Source organism: Harpia harpyja, chromosome 12 (genome assembly GCF_026419915.1).
Source record: "Harpia harpyja isolate bHarHar1 chromosome 12, bHarHar1 primary haplotype, whole genome shotgun sequence".
NCBI classification, from domain to species: domain Eukaryota; kingdom Metazoa; phylum Chordata; class Aves; order Accipitriformes; family Accipitridae; genus Harpia; species Harpia harpyja.
In genome coordinates this window covers 7,046,153-7,064,327 of record NC_068951.1, presented here as the reverse complement: position 1 = coordinate 7,064,327, position 18,175 = coordinate 7,046,153, and the positions used below count along the sequence as shown (strand labels likewise).

The 18,175-nt window shown below is 39.2% G+C and overlaps 2 protein-coding genes across 16 annotated transcripts in view; both read left to right on the top strand.

Moving 5' to 3' along the window:
• Positions 1–1,522, top strand: part of TPST1 (tyrosylprotein sulfotransferase 1) — a 44,954-nt gene extending 43,432 nt beyond the window's left edge. For all 9 annotated transcript variants that reach the window (XM_052803572.1, XM_052803574.1, XM_052803573.1 and 6 more), the window contains one exon: positions 989–1,522. The gene's annotated coding sequence lies outside the window, so the exon portion shown is untranslated. The remainder of the gene's footprint in view (positions 1–988) is intronic.
• Positions 1,523–2,401: 879 nt separating this feature from the next.
• On the top strand, positions 2,402–18,018 carry KCTD7 (potassium channel tetramerization domain containing 7). 7 transcript variants are annotated; one of them, XM_052803272.1, is made up of 6 exons: positions 2,929–3,004; positions 4,841–4,961; positions 7,293–7,485; positions 8,281–8,450; positions 10,119–10,297; positions 10,815–18,018. In XM_052803272.1, exons 3-6 carry the CDS (start codon positions 7,342–7,344, stop codon positions 11,189–11,191), a joined length of 870 nt encoding a protein of 289 aa, XP_052659232.1. In that variant the 5' UTR covers positions 2,929–3,004; positions 4,841–4,961; positions 7,293–7,341; the 3' UTR covers positions 11,192–18,018. The 7 variants fall into 7 exon arrangements, 5 of the variants coding, with proteins under 5 accessions (XP_052659233.1, XP_052659235.1, XP_052659232.1 ...); XM_052803273.1 differs by lacking the exons at positions 2,929–3,004; positions 4,841–4,961 and adding an exon at positions 2,402–2,490; XM_052803275.1 differs by lacking the exon at positions 4,841–4,961 and having other exon boundaries at positions 2,754–3,004.
• The last annotated feature ends 157 nt before the right edge of the window (positions 18,019–18,175 follow it).

Below are 18,175 nucleotides of genomic sequence, written 5' to 3'. Positions count from 1 at the left end.
ATTCGGGTCCCCATTTTAACAAAATAGTAAAATTTTAAAGATGACTCATAATCATCTTTGTCTTTCGTTTTTAAATCAATTGCCCTTTCTAGATGAGGAAACTGCTAAAGATGATTTGTATAATTTGCTTTTAATATGTCCCATAGTCAGTATTTTCAATAAACTGCATTTTAGTTGTTGAATTAACAATGGCAAGATTGTGCAGGGAACTCAGTAAATTCCAGACCACTTAACAAATGAATGGTGCAAGATTTACTGTATTAATCCAGGATTTTTACTTGTCAACCGTGTTATCAAATGTTCTAGCTTGACAACAAAAGGTGTCAAAATGCATCCAGTTTAAATATAGGCAAAAGCAACATGCCACACAAATATACCCAGCGTTGGTATTTATTATGTGGCCATAAACGTAGCACTCTCTATAGCCCTAAATATAGCCAAAAGCATCATACCAATTAGAAATAACAGATATAAAAGTTTTCCAAAGATTAATTGCAGGCCTTCATTCTGAAATCAGTAGAGAAACCATAATCTTTTCATGTAGTCAATGTTAAAATGACTAAAACATCTACTTCCTTTTGCCACTTACCTCTTTGTAGTTTTAAATACATATCTAAAGCTGCTGTCCAGTTTCTGAGAAACCAAATTGTTAACTTCCCAGCAGTAACTACCACTGGTACATTGTAATGAAAGAGACACTTTCAGCATGTAAATGCAGTCCACTTTCACAAGTATTTTGAATTAAGTGGAAATTCAGATATATTTTTTTACATCTGAATATGCTTCAAGAAGTAACTCTGATGATAAACGATGGAAAAGGCAGCCACATTCCTTACAGGAAAGTTTTTAGTGGCTGTGGTTAGTCTTGACAGTGACTTTTCACCTACTGAGATAACATTATGCATTATTTGCAATTACAGAATGTTGTCAAGGATAAAAACAGAGTATTACATTAAAAGCTCAAATATTTTTTTTTCTTTTTCTTTAGAAAAAAGACTGCTGCCTTTTCAGTGGAAATGATCTTATAAGGACTGTCGCAGTGAGATCAGTGAGGTGTACTGCTCATGGCCTGCTTTTTTCAGAATTTTCTCCCCCATTTCTTTCATACTGTTTTTGTTCAAAATTTTGCTGTTGTGAGTGCATGTAAACCTGTTTAAAAAAAAAAAATCACTGATGTTAATGTAGAACCGTATTACATTCGCACAACTATTTTTTTTTAAGGTTTTAAAAAATGCAAAGCAATGCCTGTCTCTGAAATTGTTATTCTGTCTTACTTACAAAACTCCATCTTCAAAGATTTTTTGCTTTTCCTGTAGCAGTTTGGTTTCAAATGTATGAAGCTTTCAAAAGAGTGGTCTGTGCTTGTCCTAAAAGATTTTTGGTGGAACAGTTGTTTGTTTTTATTCACATGTGGAAATTGTTAAATATCTTTTATTTAAAAAAAAGTTGATAAATTACATGTACAATTATAATTCAATGATCTTTTGTATTTTATTTTTCAAAATAAATGCTTTAAATGTGATATTTTTTTTTTTTAATTTAAATTAATGTGTTTGCCTCAGAGTTAAGATTTAAACAATTCAGGATACTGATGTATTACTCAGAAGACATGATCTAATGCCCTGGGCTTGGGTCTCTTAAGGTTTGCAATTGAATGCATTTTGTTTGCTTTTAATAGCTGGGCGATGAGGAAAAAGTAGAGTATCCTACTGACTGAGACCTATAAAAGAGTAATGTGAGATTTGTTTACTGCAGGAAAAAGTAGGTAATTTTAAAAAGTAGGTAATTTTTAGCCTGTTGAATTTGGTCCTCAAAAGCAATTGTGTTCAGACAGGTGCTGCTGGGGTGAAACTGCTTCTGAAAACTTTGCTGTGAAATTTGTATCCTAAAGCTTTGAGCATCTGTCAGTCAACGTAGAACATGATTATTCAAGTAAGGGTTTTTTGGGATGGTTTTTGTGTCTCATTTTCTACTTACCTCAGTGGTTCTTGGCATACTGAAGGCAGCCTCAGCCTTCTCCACCGATTTTAAGAGTAGAGTTCTTGCTAAAATGCTTGTTTCCACAACTTCTGCCTCTTAAGATTTGAAACAGTTTTGGTTTTCCTGTTCCTCTTGTTGTTGCACCTCCATTTTGAGATCGCTAACACGTATTTGTAAAACCAACAGCACATGAACGACGTTTAAGTACCTTCAGCAAATAAGTTAATTTTACAGTTTGGTACAGATTCACCCAGTTTACAGTTGTTTTTGCAAAAGTAAACCCGGAGCACCCCCTAGTGCCAACACCGGGAACTGCTGCCCCTCGCTTTCTCCCTGGAAACTGCTGGCCGCTCTGCCTCTGACACCGGCGGTTCATCACGCCGGAGCCGCCGCTGCCTGGGGCGGCAGGGACCGGCCGGCTGCCCCGGCCCCGGCCGGCTGCGGCGGCTGCCCGCCCCCGGTGGAGGAGGGAGAGCGAGGCGCCGGCACAAGCGTTTCACTAACGGAAGGGTAATTAATTGATGAGTTATGAAGCATTTCCCCTCACAGATGAGCAGAAATGAGGAAAAAAACCCCAAACCAAGACCCAGCCGCGGCTGTGTGAGCGGGGGGGGGGGGGGAAGGCTCCCGCCGCCCCCCGTGTGGGGACAGTCCCGGTCCCCGGCCCCGCCCGCGCGGGACCCGGATGGGCCCTACGTGACGCGGGGGCGCGGCGGCCGCTCTCGCTCCCCCCTCCGGAGCCGCCGCCGCCGCGGGCGGGTGGGCCCGCTCCTCTCCCGGGCGGCGGGGCAGCGGGTGCCGGGGGCGGACGGAGAAGAGGCGGCCGCGCCGCCGTGACGACCCTTGTCCCTCCTTCGGCAGATGTGGCGGCGGGCGGGCGGCGCGGCGCGGCGCCGGGCTGGGCGCGGAAGAGGCGGCGGCAGGTGGTTCCCCCGCGGTCCGGCAGGGGGCATGAGCGCGGCCGGGGGCGCGGCGGCGGCGGAACCGTTAACCGACCACCGGCAGCGCGGGGGGCGCCTGTGAGGTGAGGGGCGGGAAGACACCCCCGCGGCGCCGGGCTGAGGCGCTGCCCTGGCCCGGCCCTGGCCCTGGGAACGGGAGGGTGTCGGTGTAGCGCTGGGAGAACGGCAGTTTGCAGTGATCGCTGAGGCAACGGGGAGCTGCTGCCCTGCCTGGGGCCGCCGCCTCACCGCCGGGTCGGGTCGCGTCGCGGCAGGACCTCGGCCTGGGCTGGTCACACCACAGAAAGTCACCTCCCGCGTCTGCAGGCGCTTTCTGGTGAGCTGCGTTGACGTTTAGGCTGTTGAGAAGGACCTAGTAAGGCGCTAAGCCACAGTTGTAAGTCCTTAATTAATACTTAATTTGCTGGACACCTGGCTTACCCACACGTCTGGCTCAGTATCTGAGCTGGCTTGGGTCTGTGCTGCCCCATCCACAACGGTATGATGCCTCTGCACCTGAAGGTGTTGGAACTGGAAGGCTGCTTCAAACTCATAAAAGCTTGTCTGTGCTGTGAAGCTCTGTGTAAGGCAGCAGTTGCTGCAACCAGTGAGTACAGCCTGAGTAAGTAGCCTTTATCTGCTGGTCATTTGGCAGCCTCCGGTTAGGCCTCCCTGCTGTCCTGTTCCTACCCAAGAAGGTCACTGGTGATGAAGCGTCCCATCATATCTTCCTATACAGTGTGTCTTTGTTCTCTGATGCGAAAGTTAAGTTACAGTATCCCTTCATCGTACTCTGTGTTATCTTTTTGCTAATGACTAGAGATGTTGAGTGTGTCCAGAGTTCTACAGTCAAATGTATAATGCAGTTTACAGCAGCTCAGGGATCCCTGCCCTTTTTCAGGATGTTTCTTTGCTATTCTGACGCAGATTAATTAGAATTAACTGGATGTCGTGTCTTTTCCCGCTTTGTTCACACAACCGTTGATCATACGAGTCTCTTAAGAATGCTATGGAGAGACTACTAAGTCATGTCTCATTCCGTGTCCTCACAAGGGACCCAGTGTCTCTGGAAAAAGGGGGAGCCTTCCTAACACTCTGGTTGGTATCTCCCCAAAACAAGCACGGTCCAATGAGTTAGCTTTGAATAACAGTTTGTGTAGGTCTCCTGTGATGGATTCATACATCAGTACCTTGATGAAAAAGACTTTGACTGTGTAATCATTATGTCGCTTTTTTTATAGGTGTGTAACTTTGCCAACACCAGTGTAACCTCAGAAGGTATTGAAGGGAAAGTTTAAACCGGTACGGAAAAGTTGAGGGAACAGCAGAGCCTCGAAAAGCTTTTTTGAATGTTAGCATCAAGTAAAACTTGATGCAGCTCTAGGGTTGCTATCATTCCCTAGGGAATGAAGCAAAACTTGCCGGTCCGGTTCATTTAGTAAGCTTTCTCTGGTGTGTGTACTGAGACAGTATCTGAGCTGTCGATAACAAAGCTCTGGGAAGTAATCTCTGTCATTTAAATGATAGGTAGCTTGTAAACTGGAAGGAGGTATTTCTGGTAGAGTTGGATGGTGCTGACGTATAGTTCAGTTAAATATTTGATTTAGTAATAATTTTGTTTATTGATGATGTTTTCTCATTAATTATCTGTTGATCTGGACCTAGGCGTATTTGAAAGTGAAATGAATGCATTTACTTAGTTCAATAAACAAAACAAACCCTGCAACTTCAATGAGAGATTTAACAAAGAAATATTTTTGTGCATAGTTAATTATTGTGCATGCTCTAAGTGGCAAGAAGAGAATGTTCAGTTGGATGCATATTGCTCGTGAAATGAAGAGAACTGAAATGCAGAGAACCAGAATGCAGAAGATCGTATGTCAGAAAACTGGCCAGTGATTAGCTTGTTTTTCTTTTAGGAAGACTCCCTGTTCCAGTCAGCATACTGCTGTTTCACTACTCCGTGTCTGTGGATGAACAGGAGGTGAAGCAAACCTAGAGAGGAACTTCACTTACCTTTTAATGAACGTCAGAAAACAGGTTAAACTTGTCAGTGATCAATCGCTTAATTTTACTGCCACTAATCTCATTCTTGAAATCCTGGACTAATTATGGGCTGAGATCTCATATGCTAAACCTCACTCTTTAGGAGATTGTTTTGTGTGAATGTTCCAATGGCAAAGAAGGTTATTACTCATGAGCGTAACATAATTAATGTATGCTCTCTCATGTTTTTTTCCTAAACCTTGGAGTCATGTTGAAGAAGGATTATGGAAGAGGAAGAAGAATTCCTTTTTCTCAAACCTCTAGTTCTGTTGGGAAAGAGGACCTTTTTGGTACAGTGCCAAATGAATGAACTTACCCCCAAAAAATTCTGTGGTCCATGATTCCAATATACTTAATGGAGCTGAATTTTGTTTATTCAGAGTACACTCCATTTATGTGAAATCTATGGGACATTCTTCAAAAATGTAGACAGTTAAAGATCACATTTTTGGTCAGTCTTGAGTTCTTTTGAATAGTCTTAAGAGAACTGGAAATACAGCAGTTAAAGCACTGGTGTCAGGTAACAGCATTGTAAATAATACATTCATAGTAAGTACAGGCTCACACTCAATTTTGACTATGCATCTTACAAATTAAGCTTCTGCAAGCTGTTTCTTGATGATAATTTGTTTACTTCCTTAAAGGAGTTGCTACCAAAATAATCTTTCATTCATATTGTATATGTTCTTTATCTGTGAGGCATAGTTGACTTGTTTTGATAGTTGATGATATCAAAATAAATGTTGTTTCAGGACAAATATTAAAGTTGTTAATAGGGTGTGGACATTGAGAAGCCCTTCCATCCTTATTTATCTGCCTATGCATTGTACTGTGGCGGAAAAACGGTTGTGAAGTGAAAGTCCGTCTTTTCAACTGTAGATATCTTGAGCTGAGACAAACCTCTTAACAAGTTGCAGTTTAAAAAGAAATTTTTGAAACTTCACGGTACCTACTTATCTAGGTTTATTAGGGTGTTAAACAGGTTCTGGAATTCACCTCCAAATTTTGGTGAAAGAAGGCTATGTACACTCCCACAGAATGTGGAGGGTTTGATCTGATTAGCTCTCTAAAGAGTATCTGTTTTGACCAGGAGCATCCCAGTTCTGTCTGGGTTAATTTTGAACTTGCAGCGTTTCCTTTAAGAGCCAAGATCTACAGACAGCCTGATGATGTGCATAATGATTGTACTAGCAGAATTAGTAATGCAGACTAATTAATCATGGATATTAAAATTTTATGTAATTTCTGCTTGTTGATTTTGATTGGAAGCAACCTTTATGAAAGATTTATTTAGTCAATAAATAAAAGTACCAGATGTGTTTGTGCAAATATTCCTTCTCTTTTTATATTTTACAGTGATTTGAGAGAAGGAGCTTGCAGGGTTAGAGAGCTAGGTAAAGCCTCTAGTAGTATAATGTCTTTGTTAGGATGTCGTGATGCCACTGGAGACACCACAGCAATCCTGTAAACAGAGGTAGCTTTTACATAATGCAGTGTAAAGAGAACAGCAGGGTTTGTAGTCTATCCTGTTCTTCTCTTTCAATTATTATTTTTATAATGCAGCTTATTGTTAGTCTGTCCCATCCTCTGGTTGAAGATGGACTGTGAAAGCATCATAGTTGGTGTTGCTATGCATTTTTTTCTGTGCAGGAAAGGAAATTGATAATCAGCAGTAAACGCACAGTATAATATACGGAGTTAAATACATGAGTATCAGATTTGTCTGTTTTCTCTGGTTAGAAAACTCGGTTTTCTCATTGCACAGGAAATGCTAGAACTGAACAGATCGCCTTTACAGTGCCTGTCATTGTGCATAGCAGGATCTGATCCGCTTTTGCAGCTGAAGGTGATAGACTGGGAGCTTGGTTGGGAGCAGGAGTCCGGGTGTTGCACAGCACACACAGCCAATGAGAACATGCATTTCAGGACGTGCTTCTGCAGATGGCCTATTGCGATGGACGGGGTGGAACAGCGGCCACCCAAATTCACCCAGCAAATGACATTTTGCTGCAAAAGCGTGGCGGAGCCAATCACATACTGCACCACACAGCCAATGGACGCCGGTCTCTTACCCAGCCACTGGCAGGGGGCTCTGTGACTGTAGGACCTTGGTACAGCTCTGCAAACTGCATTCCTGCAGAGGCAGCCCTGTCAGAGTTTGTTTCTCAGCGCAGTAGTCATCCTTGCTGTGATTCATTGCCCAGTAATAGCAATGCCATTGTAAATTATCAGTGTAAAGCTGGGGAGTGACGTGCCCTGCCTGCCACGTGATCTGCAGCTGGTAGGGAGAGTGCCTAAGTAATTTGGGTCTTGTTTCCCATTTAGCACTGCCACGGCTGCCTACCCAGCAGACCTGCTTACAAGAGCCAGAGGGATGGTGGTAGTTACGGGGCAGAACAAAGTGAGTGGAAACCCGGATGATGCCATGTCGAGCTCAGATGCAGAGGATGATTTCCAAGAGCCAGCCACTCCTACTGCAACCCAGGCAGGACAAGCACTACCTCTGCTGCCTCAGCAGGTAAGAGCTCTCTGGTACTGCTCGTCTTGATAAGGTCCGGTTATTGCAGCATGTACTGCTTAGGTGCCAAAGAATTCAGGCTTTCTTTGTTGGAGTAGTTATGGATATCCAGTTCAGTTTCCATTAGTAGCTAAATGATTGAATAAAACCAAGTCTCTTGAATTTTACTTCAATAGCTTGGCAGCATTACTCAGAATTGCCATCCATGTTTGCACTTGACAAATGCAACTAAGTGTTTATTCTAGTACCGAGGCATCTTAAGGTGTGATACTAAGATTTTACGCCTGCTGTAAACCTAACGTAAATACAGAATCACTGGTTTTTTCAGTGTATAGTATAGTATAGTAGTGTAAAGGAACCAGTAGAGTAGCAACTGAGTGCAAATCCCAAGGTTGGCCTGAGATTTCCTACCTTTTTGTGGGTGTCTGTGTGTGGGTATCTGTGTGGAGGGGTTTTTGTTTTGTTTTTTCTTTCCCCGGAAGAGCCAAGAGCAGGCTTTCGTGCTTTTAATGAATATCTGGTATTAAAGCTGAGTGATTACTGCTGTTTCAGATTTCCAACTAAAATGAAAACATTCACTGATTATACCCAGAAGCCAGCCAAAGTATTCAAGTTGTTAACCCTTGAACCTCACTGTTTTGTGGCAACATGTCAGGAAAGAAGCATTTGTCAGACCAGGTTATGTCACTGTGGCAAAGACTGTATCATATCTTCTACAAGTTGTAACCCTTTTGGCCTGAACATGTCTGCCAAAGGACTAGAGGCTCATTTCTGATGATGTGATGGATTTTGCAGTTTCCAGAAGTTGTTCCACTAAACGTAGGAGGCATGTATTTTACAACAAGACTGTCAACACTGAGACGTTATGAGGACACAATGTTGGCGGCTATGTTCAGTGGAAGACACTATATTCCAACAGATGCTGAAGGCAGATACTTTATTGACAGAGATGGAACCTACTTTGGGTACGTACAGTGTCCTCAATAGTATACTTTAAAAGTTGTTACTGAAGAAAATTATTTTTAAAGAAAAATAAGTTTTAACTTTTTTTTTTCCTTCTAGTTAAATCACATTTGTGTAAATGTGACTTGCTGGCATCCATGCCTCAAAACATCTCAAGAGAAGGGTATATTGCAATTACAAAACTACTTGTTTTATTCTTAAGGGCTTAAGTTTTAAATTGGGAAAAGAAAAACAAGTAATGTTTTGAATTCGGGCATTGTCTTGTCTAGAGTATCTCCTTTCAAGGCATCAGGGTGTTTTGATGTTTTAAAAAAGTATGTGTTTGGCATTGCTTTTCATAGGAAGCTTTTTTGTACGCCACTTTTTAAATTGGTATTACAATATTTATGATAAAGAGGGAATGGAAGGAACGCATCCAGGTTTCTTAAACAGTTGAAAGTATGATGTTTTAATTGTTTAACAGGATATAATGTAACTGGTAAAAAAGCACAAGCCTCAAGGAATTTTTTTTTTTTAATTATTTTTGCTGGTAGTGCCATATTCATTCACCTTCAGGATTCCTTCTTATGTGTTCAGCTTTTGTTTTATTTTTAATTAAATTAACCATGATCTTACTAATATTCTGTTTGAATTGGTGTGAGATTGCTCGAAAAGGGAAGCAGTATTCCTGGGTTAATATTCATGGGTTCAGGTCTTTGCCCAAAGCACACTTTGCAATTTAACTTGTATTTCTTGTTTCTCCTTTGTAGACATTTCCTTAATCTCTTCAACAGAGAAGGATTGAATTACTTTCAAAGCACATTTGGATTGTACCATAATCTGGGACAGAAATAGATTAAGCCACTATATTTATTGGAAAATAATTGTTTCTTTACATTTGGCAATTTGGAAGTGCCTGCTGCTTTGTTGGAAAATCAATTTGTTTGTGATGTTATCAGTCTGAAATCAAATCAAAATATAGCTGGAACAGAGAGCCAAGTTAGCACATGCTGTATTTGTTGACATTCTAATGAAGATTGCAGTAATGCTTGTTTTATTTGATATGGTCAATAATAGTTTTGTTGGTTAATGCTTTTGAAATTATTTCTTTTCCTGCTAAAATTCTTGTAGCTTAGCAGTGTTTCAGAACTACAAGGAAATGTTCTCTCTCTCTCTCTATTATTACATATACTACAAGTGTATATGGCCCTGATCGTGTGAAGAGAACACCTCGTTTGCAAATGTACCATCCATTCAGCTAGAACCCTGGTTCTGTGCAAGATAAAATGTCCATGCATATGACTCTCCAGGAAAATGGAAAAGATTATTTTGTCACAGACCTAAATTTGAAATACACTGACTACGATCTCTTTCCCATGAAATACTGTGTCCTCTTCTATTTTAAGTGGTTACTCCACCTTCAACTTTTTGTTTAAAATATGGGGGGGTTTTGAGTGACTTTTGACATTAACAAGCAAAATGTGAAATGATGACTTGGAAACTTGAACATGGCAAATGCTTTTAAAAACATATGTTGGAAATATGACTCACTTATTTCAGTTACTGTCTAAGCATAAGGATTTCTATCTTAGTATAATAAACAATGAATATCCAGCATTTCCTCTCCTTTCCCACCTGCAACAGTTTTGGCAGAAACATGTTACTTAATACTATTTTTGCCCTTTTTTTAGAGACATACTTAACTTTCTACGATCTGGTGACCTGCCACCAAGAGAACGAGTGAGGTCAGTTTACAAGGAAGCTCAGTATTATTCCATAGGACCATTGCTAGACAATCTAGAGGATATCCAGCCTCTTAAAGGAGAAAAAGTTAGACAAGCTTTCCTGGGCCTAATGCCATATTACAAAGGTAAATAAACAAAGTAGTATTGACTGTTTCTTCTAGTGTGATTCAAGTAGTATACCTGGTGCTTTCAGGTCTGCTTTCAGCTTTCAAACTAATTCCATTGTATTTGAGAAGTTTATTAGGTACTTTTCATGCTCTTTAGATCTTTGAGATCTCCACGTCAGATTTGTTCCTGCTGCATCCAAGGATGCGGATTTTTATGCTGCCTTAAAAGGGAGCAAGATCTAGGCCATAACATGCAAGGCTTATTAAACGAGAAGGTTTCTCGCCTCTGCATTGGTTCTGTTAGGACCTACAACTGAATAAACTTGGGCGTATAGTAAAGACACTAAGTTCAGAAGATAACTGAAATTGATTTGATTACTATATATCTAGCTACATGCAGCTTCCCATTGCTGCTAATGTTATGTTAGGAATAACTTGTGAAACACTGCAGTAATACATTTCACATGAAATAATTGCATTTGTTTTCTTCTACTAGGTGCTTCGTTGTCATTTTCAACATTTTTTTTTTTTTTAGATCATTTGGAACGGATAATTGAAATAGCAAAGCTTAGAGCTATGCAAAGAAAAGCAAGATTTGCAAAATTGAAGGTCTGTGTCTTCAAAGAAGAGATGCCCATCACTCCCTATGAATGCCCACATTTCAATTCTTTACGTTTTGAAAGGAGTGAAAGTGAGACAAAGCTATTTGAACATCATTGCGAAGTAGATGTATCTTTTGGCCCCTGGGAGGCTGTGGCTGATGTATATGATCTTCTGCACTGTATTGTGACAGACCTGTCTGATAGAGGGATAACTGTGGATCATCAGTGTATTGGTGTGTGTGATAAACACCTGATAAATCACTATTACTGCAAGCGTCCTATCTATGAATTCAAGATTACTTGGTGGTGAGTTATTTTGTCCAGAACGGTGCGGGGGATAAAAGGACTTCTAGATGACAATTGCTTTTAATATTTTTGCAACGTGTCTCTGGAAATGCATTGCTGCTAACATATATTGGAATCAGTCTGCTGAAATGTTGGCTAACGCTTAGCTACTCAGCGAAAGGGAACCTGTTGCAGAGGTTGAAAAACCTCTGAAATCTTGAAAAACCAGCCTGAAACAAGACTGTTGGCTCAGGTACCTTAACGAGGCACAAAACAAAATCACCTCATGGAAATTATGGAGAGGAGCGTCTAACATCTTTTAAAAGGTGCCACCTACTATGTGGCTTTAGTATCATAGTCTGCAAAACGGATATTGCAGATCTCACCTGCATTATTATAAAGCCGGGGTGCTGATAATGCTGACATAACGTGGTTGACTTTTACCCACTTAGAAATGTTTTAGTCACTACTTAAACTTGCCACTTTATAAAATTGAGTAACACCCAGCACAGAGATTCTGGAAATGTACTTTTGATGTAATAGATCATTAAAAAAAAAAAAAAAAAGGAGTATTCCCTATATATTATTAATTCTTGTCACAATTAAGCTATATTTCTTTTTTAATTAAGAATCTGCATTGTGAATTATAATACTATATTTCAATTATTTCCATTGTTATAAAAAGGAATAGCAGATTTGGAATATATTCCTTATGCTTTTAGGAATAATAACTGTTCATGGAAGACTTGTGCCTGTTTTTAGCCTTAGAAATTCTAAATGTTTACAGTACCTACAAAAAAAGAAGCTCTATAGAATCAGGTCATTTACAAAGGCTTTTGGTAAATGAGAAAACCCTATATGTATGTTCCTATTAGCAGAAGTAAGAGGAATATTTAATGTATATTATTTTATTACTGACTGTTTTTACATTCTGTAATATTAAACTTTGTTCTAGAGTTAGAGTGAAATGATGATACTAGACAAGTGCTTCCTTAACCTCACCTTCTTCAATTAAGTCTCATTTTTAAGATTCTTGTTGACCCTTCCTGGTGTAATATCAGGAAAAAAAAATTAAACCTTCATATTAAAATATTTCTCCAATTATAAACCAGTATATCTGGGTAGTAAATTTCTTTGCACACTGAAAGAGGCAGCCATTGCAGAATCGTATTCTTCTCAGAAGGTAATTGTTGCGCTTCTGACATTAGTAACCACATCCCGAACTTGAATTAATCTATGTCCAAAACGGAAAGATAGATTTAAACATCTAAATATATTACTGTTTTGTGAGGTACAGAAAACTCAAGTATTTTTCTAAAAGACCCTGCCTGAAGCGGCCTCAAAATAATCTTAAGGAGAGAGGGAAAGTAAATGTTTGTGTATTGCATTCCACTAATTAGTTAAGCCGAGAGTATTGCTTAATTAAACTTTTGACCAAAACACTTGAGAAATGTGTTAATTACAATGATCAAAATTCTTATTTACCTGAGGTAATCTTTAGAATAATTCTAAGAAATTTATGATCAAATTGTCTTGCAAAAAAGAGACAAATTGTTTGCATTGTCACACTTTTATATATTTAATTTAGGAATTTTTAGTAAATTGTCTCTCTGAGGTGGGGGCCTATAGCTCTAATGATCTGTTTTCAAATGTTTACTTGCAGAGGATTATTGTCAAGTGCTGAGTTTCAAGTCCAGAGCTTAAATTTTGAAATGGAGGGAAGGAGGAAATTATGTGCATTTGGATCTTATTTTGAGTTTGTTTAAATTGTTTTCCTAAACATTGGCCTTTGTGTTACAAGTTATTGTACTTGTGTTTGACAACCCAAAATTAAAAGTCAAACTGAGACTAGTAAAGTTTCCCTAAAATGAGAGGAAGCTTGCATGGTTTCTTTGCTACTCTGCTGGCTTCCCCCCCCCCCCCCCCAGGGAATCTTAAAACTGCAAACCACAATTTCTAATGTAATGGCGTAAGATCTTAAAGCTGAGGCTGACAAAGTTTTGGCTGCTTGTACACTTCAGACATTTAAGTTCAGGATTTTCAGCATCAGTTTATTTAGCAACTACAGTGAGAATTGCAGTTTTACTGTGTTATTTGGTGGGTTTTGCCACTTCCCATATATGTGTTTACATGGGACATAACTCTGGTTTGAATTTCAGCACTACTTGTGGAAATGGACACAGTCTGATTTAATGGTATGTTTTTTGGTTTGGCTTTAAGAATTTTTCCACTGTTATTCTAGAGAAGCTATGATGACAAAATTCGTGTTTTGATCATGTTTGCCATTTCTTAATATGCACACACTGATATTTTATAACTTTTTCCTGTTTATTGCTTAAATAAGTAAGGAAGACTACCTAACCAAAAAGATAAAATCTTGGTCTGTATCAGTTGCATCTTAATTGAAGCTTTCATCCTTCAGATCCTCCAGAAGACATCAAACATTAAGTGCAATATTGAAAAAGAAAACACGGATTTGAGCCAACATGCTTTCATTAAACACGTACATTCTGTCTTGTGATTTGTGCAAGTTAACAATATTGTTATTGACTACACTTGTTCTAAACAGTCTTTGTTTACAATGATTTAGATGATATTGCCTAATATGTATTCATTTTTTGACAGAAACAGAAGAGTTGTGCAGGCGGATGTCAGGGGAGTATAATCTAATAACTGGTTTATATAACATTATTGACTTAATCTTTTCTTGGCGTATAGCGTAATTTTTGAAATTCTGCATTTGCAACAAAAATGTGAGTAGCTGATCTACTAAATCCATGTTTAAGATGATTGATGTTTTTGTATATCATGAATGCTTTATAATTGTCTAATTAAACTAAATGCCTATGTAATATGCTTTTTTTTATTTAGGACTTTTCTTTTTATCTGGCTAGGGCAGAGGTTTGCTAGAATATATTTACCTATTTCTCTGTGCTTCTCCTACTTAGTTTTTTTGCCACTTTATCATCTACATAACTACTTTTCCACCCCCACACTCCCAAATACCCTGTGTTTCCAAGCTGACACCGTAGACAAATTGGCTGTGCAGTGAGCGGTCTCATGTCATCAATATAATGTTGCTATGAATATCATGTTTACAGATCATTAAAAGGACAATGCATGTCAGTCCATTTAGCTCACTCAATTTGAAGGAAAGACATTTTTTTATTTCGTGTTCTGAGACAGGATACATGCCATTTTTTGGTTTTTTTTCCCCTAAATAAGAAGTCTCAAATATTTTCAAAGCACAGGTTGCATATCTGGATTGCAGTGATTACTCTGTTTTTTATGAATACTGGGGGTAATGGTGGGACAGTTGAGGGATAATTATTTAAAATTAGAATTTTTAGCTACTTTTTTTAGGTTGCTGTGTGTCTGAACAAAAACATAACAAGACTCATCTTTTTAACATCCCTTCTATAGGTGCATTGTCTAGTGGTTTTTAACAGGGAGCAAAGGCAGGTCTTACTATCAGGTTTCACATTACGTGACTTGGCCAATTTCACAACACATTAAATGTTTCTGCATCTGTTTTACACTTGTAAAATAGGAAGGATACCTACTCTTCTTTATAAAATACTCAAAAATTACATGAAAAGATACTTATGTGCAGCATCCACTTAATGACTGTTGATTTCAAGAGTTTAAAACAAAACATTAACATAACTTTTCAACTTGGTGCAGGCTTCTTAACTTGAATACTACAGTACTCTACGTGGTAATCTGAAATACTCATTGCTGAACTTCCATCCTCCTTGGAGGAAAGTGAAGGTGCTGGCATCTTTGATCTGGGAAGCCTTTGAGCCTTTGGCAGATTCTCTTTCATCCTCATGATGCATGTTTTCTTCTGAGACTGCTGGATTTTTTTTTTTTTTTTAAAGCTGATTTTTAACCAAAACCTATAATGAGGGATCACTTTCTGCATTTATGAGGGTGTGGGTTCTTTGGTTTGTTTTGGGGGTTTCCAGGTCTTAGTTATCCAAATAGCAAAAGGAGTAAGTTATTGCAGCAGAAAGTTCTGCCTACCCCCCTTTTGATGGAATTTTTTTAAGTTTTAGGAAGTCTGCCTGGGAGACACTTCATGATGTAATATATGCAAATACCTGAATTTGTTAATGTGGATATTTTTGAGGTTTTGTTCTTGTTGTTAAGTCATGTAATACTCTTTCCTGAAACTAGCATGAGAGTTAAGGGTTGAGTTAAACATTGGTTTTCTGATAAGCATGCTTATGCCTTAGATATCGCCTGCCCCCATTTTGTAAAATCACTCATCTTAGAGGTGTTCAGTGTATGAAAAAGTAAAGGCTATTATAGTTACAGGAAAATCAAGAATCTTCCTTGATTCTCAACAATGAGTCCATTAAGAGAATCAGTACTTGCTAATCCAACTGCAGTCTCCATTCTTTTGCTCCGCTTAGATGCCTATGGCTTCAACAGTGAAACAAAGTAGTCACAGGGTTGGGTCTGGCTAACACAAGTCCTTGAAGGCAAAAGTCAAAGACTACTGTCATATGAGAGATGTACTGATTTGCATAAGCACATCATCTGGCCTTCACTGAAGTGATTGTTAAAATTCCAGCAAACTCTGAAGGATGTTGATATTTTAAACTGTTCTAAACGATAGCGTTGTTAAACCCTAATCTGTTTTGAGCCAGATGGTTTCAATGTATGTATTGTGAAAGCAGAGAGGTTGGCCATTTCTTTTATTTATGGTTCTCTGTATATCTGTGTTTTCCTAGTGAAATCTGAAGCTGAGTGAGGTTGCTGATCACTGCCCCCCAGAACTGAATACAGCGTGTTTCAAATGTATCCTGTGCATTGAGCATGTGCTTTTTTTTGCAAATATGAAAGTGGGAGGGAATTAGTTCTGCGGTGTATTTCCCCAGGGACAGTCCTCGCTAGCTCTGAAGGAAGACTTTGGTGAGAACTTGATCCACACTCCCCCACATCTCCATTTGTTAGATGAAGTGTAAGAGGCATAAGGAGATGAGGTGTCTAGCCTGAAAAGTCACAGTGAGATGATGACTCTGACTGGATTCCGCCTTGGTCCTTTCCCCTTTTCTCTAACCTTTAAGATGTATAACTCTATGTGCAGGAAAAGTTTTACTTCTCTCTGCTGCACCCTCAAATTTGTTGGCAAGGTGGATACTTAGTCTGGTTTAGACTTAAGGGATTATTTTAATATTACAATATGGTGACTGACAGTTGCTAAAGAATCAGTGAAAATCTTAGTACTGGCAAAAATACCTGAATAAATGAATCAAAAAACCTTATTTGTAGCATAATCACTTTAATTTCACTCTTCTGCTTTATTTTTCTCTAGAGACTGTTAAGAAGTGTAAACTCTTACTTCTTTTAAGGGCTTATATCTGTTTCATAGTAATTTGTATTCAGGCTAAGTACCTGTATTTTGGGGTTTGAGGCCTTGTTTATTGCTTGCTATGAGCTGAAGGATAAGTGCATGATCTCTCATCTGTTTTGCTTTTTTTCTTAAAAAATAGTTACTGATAGAATTAAAGGTCATGATTTTCTAGCTTCATCTGGCATTTGCAACCCCTGGGAACCTTGCCTCCCAACTTCATTTTCACTGCTCATTCTTGTTTATAGATGACCTGGGACAGGTGGCATGATGAGGAAGATGATGGAAGTGCCAACAGGGAAAGTCTCATGTCAGAACTGATTGTTTGCATTGCAGAGTGTTCTTTCCATTTTATTTCAACTCTTTTGCTGTATGAGGCAGAGGAACATTCATCACCATTCATGTGAGGTCAGGCAGAGGATCCAGTCTGTCTGGAAGCCCAGCTAACCTCACCTGTGTTCATCCATTTTCTGTGTAAGTTCATTGTATTGTAATGTATCAAGTTAAGTGGGTGGGAAAATCCAGTGGCTGTGAATTGCACTGGGAAATACAGTGGTGACAGGTGAGGTGGCGTGGGGTCAGACTACTTGAATTTCAGCATTATTGTTAAGAGAGGTCTGAGGACCTTTATGCCACAGGTCCTTATGCATTGGACCTTTCTTTTTGCATGGCAAAGCAAAGTCATCAAGTTTGGGACGCAGCTGCCTGACAGGTAAGAGAAGACTTCAGAGCAAAGAATGTAGAAAGATGGTCTCTTAACTCATCACAAATGTCTGGGACATGATACTTATTTCACTGTCTTCATTTAATAACTGCTTTACTCTGGACGATTTATAGACCCCACGGGCTTTAAGTAAAAATTGGTATTACTGAACCCTGGAGTTGTATTGATCTCTTTAGTTATTTGTAGGTAAACAATTGTAAACGTTTTCAGGTTGTTCAGGCACAGCAGAGAGGACCCGGGATAGTACTGAGTTTTGTGCTATGGAAACATAATTTAACAAAGAAAAAAAACCTCCAGTCTTTCATTATCTTCCTGCAAATAAGCTAGATTTCAGAGGGTAATTACGTTCTGCTGCTGTCTTCTGTGTATAGTCCTCTAACTGGAAATTGCTTTCCGGAACAGCAGTTCTTACTCGTTTTACTTACACAAGCTTAGTATAAGTTTACCTACACTTTCACTGTGACTTTTATAAATGGATTTTGTTTTGCTGAATTATGAATTGTATGTGTCTATGCATTGTAACCCGTAATGCCTTTGAAAATCCAGCCTGGATGGTAACAATCAGGGTTTGGAATTATCTCCAAATGTGTTTTATTTTAAGTAAGTTGATGTGTGATGTTTAATACTGTGGGTACTGTAGTGTGTTATTTCTTACTACGTTTTGCTTTTCACTTCAGGTAATGTATAGTCTGTTTTTTATTTAAAATACATAAAAGACAAATGTGGATATGAAGTTTGTGTTGTGCAATAAAAGTATATTACACTGAAATTGTTGGAATCTGGCTAATCTGGTCTGCAGCCGCTGCAGTCCCCCTCCTCACATTCCCTGTGATTTGAGTTTGCTTTGCGTGACTGCAAAGGAAGATTAAGACACCAGTCTCCATCCCAGGCTTTGTTTAACAGCACCAGTTCTAACTTGTTCATCA